Raw genomic sequence first — 12,678 nt, 5'->3', positions numbered from 1 at the left:
TTTCTTTTCCATTTTACAAGTGGCTGATTGATTGCCAGGACATCTGAGAGGAAGGGCAAGGCTTGGATAATCCATGACTGAGAGGCTGACTGTGGAGGGCAAATACTTTCTTCTATCCTTTTGCCTCCCCTTTTGCTCAGTGGGCAAGAAAAGCCTCATGTGATGATCTCTCCAAACCTGAGGGATGCAGAGATTTGCAATGAGGTCACCCACTTAGTCACTGTAACCCAACTTGGGCAAAAATCTTTCAACCAGCCCTTCCTCACATTAAATCACTCCACCATATTTCAAAAGTGAAGCGTGATTCGAACCAGCACTGTGTTTGAATCTGGCAAAATGAGAGTGGAAGAGGAGACAAATTTTTTTCTGTATAGTGCAGAGCCAGTCCAGTGACTGCTGATGGGTCTCTCATCAACTACAGCTCAAGAATACTTTGTCATTGCCTTGCCCTACCCTGCCCTGCCCCGCCTTCCCCCCACACCTCCCCTTGCCTCCACTCCCCTCTTCTATTTGGATTTTTTTTTTTTGTTTTCTGGGTTTTGTTATTAGATGGGGTGTATTTTCTTATTCCCTAGTTCAGAGTAGTCCCAAAAAAAGCATCAAGAGCTCCTCAACCATCTGCTCCCTCCAAGTTCTGATTGTCTGTATCCAGATCCCCTCTAAGACATTTCTCTAACTTATTCTTAAAAGAGTTGGACAGTGGGGTTTCCAGTGCTCCATCTGTTCCTCTGCTTGGAGCAACCATGGGCCTTGAAAATGTTCTGCAGCTTCTAATCTGAATTTTCATTGTTTCCATTTACTTTCTGTCACATCCTCAGTAGACACAATAAGCAATTTATTATAATCCTCTTCAGAACACCCATTGTTAGGGTGCCCACCATTTACTTTGCATCCCCAAGTGATAAATTTTCATAATACATTCTACTTAGTTTCATATAAATCATTCTTAAAAGAGTTGTGGGCGGGACTTGAAAAAAACCAAACATTTATCCCTAATTGATTTCCTGGAATTTTTCTGTTTCTCCCTAACTATTTAAATACCCCTTCCCTGAAGGTCCCTCTCATCACAAGGTTCAACAGCCCTCCACAGATTAGCCAGTAGAGCTCCCTATTGCTCTCCATTTCAGCTACAATAACCTCATTGCAAAGGTCCCTTGCCAGCCTTTTGGGTCTGTGAAACTTTTTGTAATGCCACAGATGGGAGGCATAATGAGGTGTTTGCTCCCTTAACTCAGGAGGGCTCTAGACACATGTGTCTGTTTTTCTTTTTACCAAAAAATAACTCCTCCAGCTTGTTAACTGCTGTGGGGCCTGCGTGTATGAAGCTTATTTTACCTGGGCCCTGGCACACAGGTGTCCACATCACAGAAACCTTCCCAGATGGTGCTTATGTTGATTCCTCATTGGAAAGGCCAAGGACACAGTAGGGGTGAAAACTGGTCTGCTTTTTCACACTTTTAAATCAGTCCTTCCATATGGTCCTAGGAACAGTAAAAGGTAGACACGGGGGTTCATCTGTGCTCAGGACTCTACACCACATTCACAAAGGAAATTCTCTATCTGATGTGGCCAATCTGGTCCTTGCTGCTACCTTAATATACAGCTTTTTTAAATTAGATAGAGAAAAAAAATTAAAATAAATTACTGAGCTCAGGACACAATCAGACAAATCAGTTGGTGAGCTTTAGAAATTCCTAGTTCTGCTAGACAGGATGCACAGGCCACTACTTTTGAGATGGGAAATAAAGTTACTCTTTTAAACAAGAAGCATAGTGCAGGTGCGAGGATTGTTGGAAAAATATTGTTAAAGTACAAGCTAATATGTACTTAGTATTTTTCTATTTACTTCAATTTCTTCAGCTAAAAGCTGTGATTTTCTTCTCATGAGGACAAAAAAAAATCAAGGCAGTCTGAAAGAGTGACAGTGCATTTTTCTCTCTGAAAAATCTGGATGATGAGTTGAAGAATTGATCTCTACTTTATAGGATAATTCATCCTCTGTTGATGCTGTTGACTTCATTACATTCTCTCTTTCAGATACGACAGCTTTGGCCGCCTGACCAACGTGACCTTCCCTACTGGGCAAGTGAGCAGCTTCCGCAGCGACACCGACAGCTCTGTGCACGTCCAGGTGGAAACCTCCAGCAAGGATGATGTTACAATAACAACCAATTTGTCAGCATCAGGGGCCTTCTACACCCTGCTCCAAGGTGGGTTGGGCCCCCATTCCCTTCCTGACCAGACTGCACACAACGGATCAGGAAACAGGCGTCGTCTTGATAATCCCAGTGCCAAAAATCACCTGCATTCTCAGTGCACCAGAGCTCCCCACATGCTGGTACAGACACACACTCACACCTACTTAGCCTCATTCCCTAGCCCAGTGGGTGCTCTGCAGCTGTTTTTGTGCTCCACTCTCAGTCAGTCCCCTTGCCATGCAGGCTCGTGCAGCACAGTCCTCCATCATCATTGCCATTATTGTAGTAACTAAAAGGGTTGCATAAATCAAGCCACACTTCCAGCCAACCCCTTTGCTTCAGTGTCTTAATGGCTTCTGACTTAACAATTGCTATCCTTCTGGAACAGGCTTCCAGCTGGTTGCTGGAGATCTGATTCTTTGTTCACTGGTGTTTCAAACATTCACAAGGAGGCATCCAGAAAAATTACCATCCCTGTGCCCAAAAGGTCTGTATTTGAACTGAGAGGTAGCGTGGAGAGGTACAAAGGAGAAGTGGACAGGTGGGGTAGGACTGGTGGGGTAGGACAGTTTATGGCTGTGAGAAATGAGCACGGTTGTGCCTGTGGTAGGAAGGTGGGAAGCAGAGGACTGATTAGGTGGAGGAAAAGGGAATGAAGTGGGAAATAAAAGAGGAATAAATAGCAGGGGAGCACTGTGCTGACATGCTAGTACTGGCAGAACCTGTACTGCACAGTGCCAGCCTGGATCTCCAGGGTCTGAAAGCTGAAGCCTCTTTGGGATCAGGATGAGCTATCACACCTATTTTCTGGGGCTTGGGGAAAGGGAAGGAGCTTTCAGACTCTGCTTTCCTTACTCCCCAGATCTCATTCACTCTGGCTGTGACTGATTACAGTGGGGTGTGAAACATTTTTCCTCCTTGTGAGGAACAAACTGCTCCAAGTGGGGCAGGCATGTTCCAGAATGACATTTATTCCCACATCTCTGGGATACGATTTCTTTCCCCCTCCCTGAAACGACATCAGCCTTTCCTACAAGAAGGTACCTGCTATGAAAAGCCTGAAAACTAAAAACCTGAAAGCCTGACACACTGCTTTTACCCTTCTGGAAAGAACAGCTGAGAGGGTTCCAGCCCCCTCAAACTGTCCCCATGTTCCTGTAGGGAAATACAATGACTTTCTTATTCTTTGCTGCTAGACAGATGCAACCTACCCCACCCCATCTCACTCACATTAAGATGTGTGGCAACAGCACAGACATGAGGTTGGCTTCACCTCAAGAGCCTAATTAAGCAAAGGAGCCCACTGTTGGGGGCCCTTTAGTGACAAAATTGACTGTGGTGTGATTTATACACTCAGCACTGAGGGCACAGTTACATAATGGTGCCACAGTCAATTCTGTCATTGTCCTGCCCTTTGGCACAGGGACATTACGGCCATTATGACATGCAGAATTACAAACAGCTTAACTATCTTCAGAAGTATAGAATTATGAAACTGTTTGCATCTGAAGAAACTCACTTAAAACAAAGATTTGGATAATGTTGCAGAAGAGGTGGGTTGGTGAACCAAATTCTTGGTGAACATTTCAGGAAATCTGGATCACACTGTGAACAGGTGAGATCTGAGAAGGCATTTTCAGAAGATTGCAATTCCTGTAGGATAGATTTAGGAGCTTCTACAACAGGCACATCAACACTCCAGTGGGATTTTGTCTTCTGGACTAGTGACAAAATGAGCATTTGTTCAATGCCAAAGTAGGGCAGTAGTGCCCTAGAGCCAGAGCAGTCTAAAATACAGCATTCAGTGGCCCATGGATTTCATGTAGCCCTTGAGAAATGCCTTCCAGAGCCAGGGAAGAGTCTTCTCTTGGGAAAATTTTGAAAGTAGAGGATTTACATTCCCCACACTGTACCAGTGCACTGGTTACAATAACCCTTCTGTGGTGCTTATGTAACACAAAGAGAACATCATGTGTCTGATTAATTTCATGTAAACCTTCAAGCCTTCCTCTGCTTGCTGGTGAAGGAAAAAAGAGAGAGGAATGTATTCACTGTTCTTTCACTGATTTGATTTAAAGCCCATCTCCTTGTACTTTACCATCAAACCACGCATCTAAGAAAGGTGTGGCAGCCAACTTGCTGGCCCTTCTCTCCATTTGCAGACTCAAGCATGTAGGGGGTTTGATCTGGCTGGAGTCTGTGTCAAAGACCATCAACTGACATACTCAGTGGTAGAGCTAAAATACTTGGATCTGCATTATGGATCACTGCTGTATGTTTTTTGGGCAAAATCCTGTACCCCAGTGGTTTCGTTATCACTGCTGTGTAAACTTGAGCAGTGGTTCTGCTGAGGTCTCTGTGGCAGAACACCAGCTGGCTACCACCGGAGCAGGATGAGATCCACATAAAAAAGGACCAGTTGGTGTCATGTTTTCTTCCCTAACTATACCAAACTGTGCTCTTTGCTGATCTATTTCTTGAGTAAAAGAAATGGTAATTTCAGTGTGATCTTGTTTCCTGCTGAGCTATGGCAGAGCAACTAGTGAACAAAACCTAGCTTGCCTCAGAAAGGAAAAACCCTTAATGGAAATTTTCAATGGGTGTTTTTATTCACAATTAAGAGTTTATGGCAGACTGGGAGACAGAAATGGTAATATTTTCCAGCTTTTTAAGAGCTTCAGATAAGGCAGTGTTTGTATAATATGTTTTAAAGCCGTTCTGCACTAAGTCTCATGCTTTCTTACACTTCATGAGCCACTCTCTGCAGAGATAAATGCCAGCTGGAGATTCAAAGGATGAGCTTTCAGACTGCCTGATTCCTGAAGGATGTAGAAGAGAGATTGCTCTTCTGTTCAACTCCTGAATTCCCAAATACTGGCCTCAAAATCTGATCTTTGATGAGCTAGTGGAGGCCAGATGTATAAAGACGTGTGGGAGCGTAATGCTTCTGCTTTCTCTCCAAACATGAGGACTTCAGTTGCCTCCTGAAAGCTTTCTCAAGGGAAAGGATTTGGCTGTTGTTTGGGGAACTGGTTAGCATTAACTTGCTGTGCAATTTCCTGTCACTTGTGAGACAGTGATTGAGCTGAGGAAAGTAGGTGGCCCCACTTTCTCATATACTGTTGTGAAATTAGGATTTTAGGATATAAAAGCATGGAAAGTTTTCAGTCAAACTGATTTAAAACAAATACCTCACCACACAGTGTTTTAGCCTAGAGGAAGAGGTTTGAACCTGCATCCTTCGGTAAGGATTACACGGTTTTTTCACTTTTTTAACCTGTGCAAGGCTTTCTGCAAGAATATGAGGTGCCAAACCTCATCAGAATGAAAAAACAATTGTCCATGTTTACTTTCCCTGATGGAGTTGATGTTTTGCTCCCATTGAGTGGGACAGGTGAGTAACAGAGTGTGTTTGGTTACAACCATCCGAAATGCTCGTGCAGCCTAGGTGAGGGAGCAAACGAAGAGCTGGAGCTGTATCACCAAAGTTCAGCTAAGAACTCTTTTCTGTCTTCAGACCAAGTCCGAAACAGCTACTACATCGGTGCTGATGGCTCCCTCAGACTGATGCTCGCCAATGGCATGGAGGTGGCCTTGCAGACCGAGCCACATCTGCTGGCTGGCACGGTCAACCCCACGGTGGGGAAGAGAAATGTCACCCTGCCCATCGACAACGGCCTCAACCTCGTGGAGTGGAGGCAGAGGAAGGAGCAAGCGAGAGGGCAGGTCACCGTCTTTGGACGTCGGCTGAGGGTAAGTGAGAACCACGAGCACTTTTGGCCTCCACGTCCCATCTCATCAGTGCCCAGTCTCGTGGCAGAAGGGGATGGGTATGATTTGTATTGTCTGCAAGAGGGATGGAGCTGCAGGACAGAGAATTGTCTGTTCACCCTCAGTGACCTAACCTTTATGACTGTAGTATATCATTATGCCTCCTTATGTGCTGATGTTCCCAATAGCCATCAAAGGTGGTGCTGCTGATCTCCCAACCTGTCCTCTGCATCCCTGGGAATGTGTGACCTTCCATCAGACACCACAGGTTTAACCATCATCTCAGGGTGTTCAAGCAAACCAGGGACAGTTGTAACTATAAAATACCAGACCAGTTAGTGCAGGTGTTTTCTACCTGTGCTGCTTGTAGTCATAGAGCAGAGCACTGAAAGCCTTCTAAGCATATCAGGACAGGCTGAGAGAGCTGGGGTTCTTTACTCTGAAGAAGAGAAGGCTCCAGGGAGACCTTAGATCACCTTCCATTACCTAAATGGGCTCCAAGAGAGCTGAAGAGGAGCTGAGGGCAAGGGCATAGCATTATTGGGCAAGTGGGAATGAATTCAAACTGAAAAAAAAAAGATGGTTTGGATTAGGTATTAGGAAGAAATTCTTTTCTGTGACGGTGATGAGGCACTGGCACAGACCACCCAATGATGATGTGGCTGCCCCATCCCTGAAAGTGTTCAAGGCCAGGTTGGATGGGGCTCTGAGCAACCTGGTCTAATGGAAGGTGTCTGTGCCCATGGCAGGGAGGTTGGAATTAGATCTTTAAGGCCCCCTTCTACCCAAGCCATTCAGTGATTCTGTGAATACTGTTCATTGGGAAACCTCAAAAAAAGCTCTGGATTCCTGAAATTGCTAGTCTGTTGAACCTGTTGAAGAACTGGGCTCACAAGGCATTGGACCACAATTGGTATTGTTCCCTGAAGTGTTACAAGCAGCTCCAGCCTGACAGTACTCTCCCTCCAGGAGTGCCTAGACCTTTCTGTGCTTGAGACTGATGTGTTTTGAAAACATTGTTCCGCACAATGCACCTCATACTTGTCAGGGCTGTTTAAAGATCTTGCCCAATAAGCTGTAATTCATCTGCTAACTGCTGGCAAAGCTGGGAACTTGTAATAGCAAGTCCTGTGCACTCACCCTGTACCTTGCTAGTCTCAGAGTCACAGGCTGATGAACGGTTCCTGGGAAGCTGCTCAGCACCTGGCAAATTCAGACCCTCTGAGAAAAATGCTTAGTGCTGTGTAATGCCACCCCAGCAAAAGGACTGCAGCTATTTATTCACACTTAAACTTGGCAGTAAATATCAATGCTCTGGTTTCAGGATATGTGTTTCCCAGTCCTTGCTCTTCACCTCTCCCTATTCCCTGCTGCATGACCCCTGCCACTTTGGTGTGATTTTTCCTGTCTCTCCTCGCTCACACTTGTCAAGTCTTTCTCTTCAATCTCTCCACCCCAGCCTCTGTTCTGTTCCCCATGCATTGATAGCCTCGTATTTTGTTACCAGAAGAAAAAATGCAAACAGTAATGAAAGCTGAAGCTGCTCTTTCAGTGTGAACTGCTGTGTATCTGCAGATCAGTTGTCACCACGCTTTTTTGTTGGGTTTGTCCTGAGGGGTTTATTTTATTTTATTTTATTCTATTCTATTCTATTCTATTCTATTCTATTCTATTATTTTATATTTTGTTTCATTTTAATAACTGATGAAATTTTCAGAAAGGTCTTTTTCTGAGAAGAGAGGGCCTTCTGAAATCTGCAGCTGGATCACAGCTATTTGGTGTTCAAAACAGTTTCCACTCATTTAACCACAGCTTAGCTGCCCATATCAGTTTTTTTGTCCCAAAATTTTTGTAGTAGATTCAAACACAGAATGTGTCTGTGTTTTATATTGTACTACAGTTGGAAAAACACGTGCAAAATTAATTTTCAGGCTAGTTGCTGGTATCCCTATAAATCTGCCAACATGTATTCACATTTTGAGCCTATCAGGACCCTTCTGGTGAATCAGAAGTGCATCTTACATGGTCAAAGGACTCAGTTATGGCTGTGTTCAGGGGTTCACAGTTGTTGAGGGTGTACTAGATGTTTTAAGCTCTGTGTCTGTGCATGCATGGCAGCATCTGCACCCCTTATACAACAACCTGCAAGGTGCTAATTGCCTCCCTGGGGGTTGCACAACACTTAACATACTCTCTGGGTGATGTTCCCCGCTTCCCTCACACCAATAATTACTGCTTTCCCTGGCAGGAGAGAAATTTAGAAAAGTTAAATTCAACATGTTTTTGCGATGTTGATTTTGGGAAATGTTACCCTTTTCTGCTATATGTGACTAAGTTACCACTTTCACTCTCCCCTCACCCCACTGCTCGCATGAGACAGCAGCAATGGCATAGTTGCTTCATGAGCAAAGAACATCCCAAGGAGGCTCCAGCATCATTTCAGGAAGTGAGGATCTGGACAGTGTAAAAGAGTGATCCTTTCTGCTGTCATCACAAGCATCCATTTGTTATGGGTTGTGCCTCTTCCTCCTATGGTGTGCTTGTGGACTGGCAGCCTGTTGCCATGAGTTCAGCCAGCACCCAGCAAGATGAGGCCGCTTCCAGACCTGCCTCCCTAGGAAATAACCCAAAACACAGTTCCTTATTGCATGGATAAGGCACACAGCAGAGACTTCTGCACAGATGAAGGGAAAGGGGACAACCCTGATAGCTTTTTCCTTGTTCCATCAGTGCTGACATGGCTCTGTACTTGGCCAGGCAGCTGTAAAGCATCACAAATATGTTACAACAGCCCCTTTCACTTTTTCTGTCCCACACACCCCATGAAAAGTTGTGATTCTCTATCCACCCACTCGGTGGTGAGACATCTCTGCAGATTGGCTGGCTATGAATTCCACCTGTCCCTGGCCAACAGTAGCAATAGACTTCATTTGCAGAGAGAGAATTAAGAGAATTAAGTAAATCCTGCTTCAAGGAACAGGACTCCTCCTTTTTCTTTTTCTTTTTCTTTTTTTTTTTTTTTTTTTTTTTTTTTTGTTCTTTATTCAACAAACTTGAGTTTTTCAATAAAGAAGGATGTAAAATAATCTCTGGCAATAGAGCAAATAGGACAACAAAAAGAGACAGAGCTGCTGGCTCAGTTCTTTTATTTATTTATTTAACCTGGTGTGGTAACTCCTGTCATAATTCACTTTTTTTTCCCAAGACCTTGGCAGCAGGTTAGTGGTGGCATCAAGACCTAGTATCCCAGAAATCCCCATAGCTAACATGACCAGAAGGGGATATGGTGCTAACCATTCCTATTATGCTAACTAATAAAGATGTTCCAGGATGATCTCCACAATTTCTGCAGGACATTGAAGTCTGGCTATGGCCACTCCAACAGGTTTAGCAGTTTGCTGGGGAAGTTCCTTTGTAGGCAGCCATTCATCACATGGATGTTGTTGGCACCTGGAGTCCTCACTGCAGGAGCATTTGTGCCCTCCTCTGCTGAAGGTTGCCAGGCTGTTTTCATGAAAATCCTCTCCCTTTTTGTACTCTAGTGTTCCCAGGGAGATCAATGAACATTGTTTAATTATCATTTAAGCTAAAGGAGTGCCAAAGAAAGCATTGGAGAAATCAGAGATGGTGGTGTGTTTATGCTCTTTTTTCTGCAGAGGAAGCTAAGGGATTGAATAAAGTACTGTGGAACGTGAGTTGGGGGTTAAATTTAGCCTCACACATTTTAAAAAATGTCAAATCCACTGTGAACTGTGGATTTAAATTTACCCTGTCTTGATCCTGTGCTGATCACAAGCCTTGTCAAACACTCTGAGGGGCAAAACCTTTTTGCAGGAGGTTTTCAGACTCCATTCCAGAATAAGGTCTGGGATGGAGGATGGCACCTTATTTAGCTGCTCACCATAAAACACAGTTATTGGACTGCAGCCTGCAGCCCTGTCAGTTCTTCTGCAGAAAATTCACTTCTATACAAGGCATGCCCTTGAACAAGTATGAAAAAGATTTAGACCCTCTTCAGAGGCTGCTGGCAGGGTAGGGTTCACTTTGCTTATCACCTTGAGGGGTTACTGTTTGCTCTGCAGCACTTCACAGATGAAAGAGACAGTACATCAAGAGAGCGGAAGAAAACAAATCATTAAAAAATAAAATACAGGAAAAGCGAGATTGGTTCCAACTAGTTGCACAGACATTGCTTGCCAGAGCATAGGGAGGGTGGAACAATTTATGGCACCAGTCAGAGGACATTTGGACTGAGCTTAAAGAGCTATCGAGGGACCTGCTGTTTGGCGCTTCCAGCCCAGTGAATGGCACTGCTGCTAACATACTTCTCAGGAAGACCTTATTCAGCCTGGATGACTGTTCCAGCCCTAGAAGAGCTCTTCCCAGCTTTCTTGGCAAAGACCTGGAGCAAAAGAAGCTGCAGCTGCCAGGATGGAGCTGCTCTGTGAATATATGAGAGGCAGAGATGCTATTACTTCCTGCTTTGCTTTTCTTTTTTTTTGCAAGGAATTGCTTCTCATGTTTCTCTCTCTATAGCAGCAAGCACCTAGGAGATACCAAATTCCTCTTAGTTACTCATGTGCATCTGTACTTAAGAGTTTTGATACCTCTTTAATTATTTTCCAGCTTCCCTGTTATAGTGGCTGATTTCTTCTCTCCCATTGCACATTTACACTCTATATCACACATATTTAATTAGAGCATTGTCTACCTTTCTACAGAGTTTCTTCCCTGAAGTCATATGCACTTTTTATCCTTGTTATCCATAAATTGAAAGTTGTTGTTGTTGCACTTGCCTTACATCATCCTCACACTTACATCATGGCAACAATTCCTTCTCTCCCCAGCTCCTGTGATACCTTTTTCTGAATTCTTTCTGGTGTCCCCGTTCTCTAGGCTTCCGCATAGATGTCTGCCCATGCAAGACAAAGGCACTGCAGTGATTCAGCCTTTTCCTCTCCTATTCTTCAGGGCTGAGGAACCTCTTTGTTGATTCAACCCCATCCTTTCTCTTGCAAGTCCAACTGTATAAAGTCCTACATGTCAAACTAAAATAAGGACCACCACCATATTCCCCACCAAACCATGTCCTCAAGTGCCACATTTGCATGTTTTTGAAGACTTCAGTCAGGAGTGTCAGCGTTACCCAGAGCAGGATAGGGCACTGTTTTTAACTAAATCTGAAAACTTCATAGCAAGCAGCAAACTCTAGTTTACTGACTGTAGCTGAACGGCTGCAAAGGGAACTGAAAACCAAGTCAGCTTTTTGGAGTCTGAGATTCATCCAAGAAGAACCTATGCCCCTCCAGAAGAAAGATGTTCCCTAGCTGAAAGAGGTTTGGAAGTGGTGGGATGGAGAAAGAGCTGTCTTCACTTGCAAGCTCTTACTGGGAATACTGGTTTTCCTCCTTGCTTTCAAACCAGTACATTTCTCCTGTGGTGATGTGGTTTTGTAAGTCTCCTTGCACACGACTAAACATGAGTTGTATTATCAGCTCCTTTTTGTATTGCTTTTCACTGCAATCCCTGAGTAGAAATGTATTCCTGCTCTTGCCTTTGAAGTAGATACCTTTGCTTACCTCGAGTGCCTCTGTATTTCCAAAGATCAGAGTATAATTATGCCACTCTGAATAACCCCAGGACAGTGAAGTTAAAGGTCCAGCTCTTACAGGACAGCTCCTGGTCTTTGTAAGATCTACAGTGGTTAAAGCCTCCACATTTCATCTCAGGAGAAATGCTTAACCTCCAATGCCTGCATTATATTTAGTAAACACAGAGCAAACCACTGATTTCTGCTATGGTGGCACAACATCCATCTCTTTTCTACAAGTGTTTTCTGATATGCATGAAAGCAAAAGACTCAGTCTTCAAGGTTTGGTAAGTAGAATATCTTGGAAATATTCCTTGCAATAAGTTGTCATTCTGTGTTCTGTAGGTCACATCTGCTGTAGCAGTCCTAAATCTAGATTTGAGATATGAGCAATATTCCTTCACTGTGGCGTTTCAAAAGTACCATACTTCTGCCTCTCTCCTCACTGAAGTCAATAAAAACAATGTTAGGATAACTCTTTGCTTTAAAAATTGTGTCTTATCCAGTAGCAATCAACAGCTGGATACTCTGCAGTGTGGTGTAAAGAGGTACTTGGTGAAACAAGGCTAGTCGTTCTAACTTACGCTGTTTCCAGCTTCCTGATTCTCCCTCTTTTTCCTGTAGGTTCACAACAGAAACCTGCTGTCCCTTGACTTTGATCGTGTGACAAGGACTGAGAAAATCTATGATGACCACCGCAAGTTCACGCTCCGCATCCTCTACGACCAGGCAGGGAGGCCCAGTCTCTGGTCACCCAGCAGCAGACTGAATGGGGTCAATGTCACCTATTCCCCAGGAGGACACATTGCAGGGATTCAGAGGGGCACAATGTCAGAAAGGATGGAGTACGATCAGTCTGGCAGAATTACATCCAGAATCTTTGCTGATGGTAAATCATGGAGCTACACCTACTTGGAGAAGGTAAGAATGGTCTTACCGCTCAGAGATGGTGCATTTGAGGCACGTGGGTTTTCTCCTTTGACATCAGTACAGCTGCACTCCTTCATCTCAGCTAATTGCTGGTCCTTACGGTCCGGTCCTCCTCTTCTGTCCCACTAAGGTGCACAAAGTTGCTTTCATGCCAGACCACCACAGAGCAGTTGAAAATTGTCAGAGATG

General features: G+C 44.2%; 1 protein-coding gene across 20 annotated transcripts in view; it reads left to right on the top strand.

Moving 5' to 3' along the window:
- The window catches only part of TENM4 (teneurin transmembrane protein 4), a 1,564,491-nt gene that overhangs the window by 1,528,678 nt on the left and 23,135 nt on the right, over positions 1-12,678 (top strand). For all 20 annotated transcript variants that reach the window (XM_074535017.1, XM_074535019.1, XM_074535018.1 and 17 more), the window contains 3 exons: positions 2,038-2,210; positions 5,716-5,951; positions 12,184-12,480. In XM_074535017.1, coding sequence (XP_074391118.1) covers positions 2,038-2,210; positions 5,716-5,951; positions 12,184-12,480 — 706 coding nt within the window. The remainder of the gene's footprint in view (positions 1-2,037; positions 2,211-5,715; positions 5,952-12,183; positions 12,481-12,678) is intronic.

Source organism: Zonotrichia albicollis, chromosome 2 (assembly GCF_047830755.1).
Source record: "Zonotrichia albicollis isolate bZonAlb1 chromosome 2, bZonAlb1.hap1, whole genome shotgun sequence".
NCBI lineage: Eukaryota > Metazoa > Chordata > Aves > Passeriformes > Passerellidae > Zonotrichia > Zonotrichia albicollis.
The sequence above is the reverse complement of the archived record's forward strand: the minus strand, read 5'-3'. Positions and strand labels throughout refer to the sequence as shown.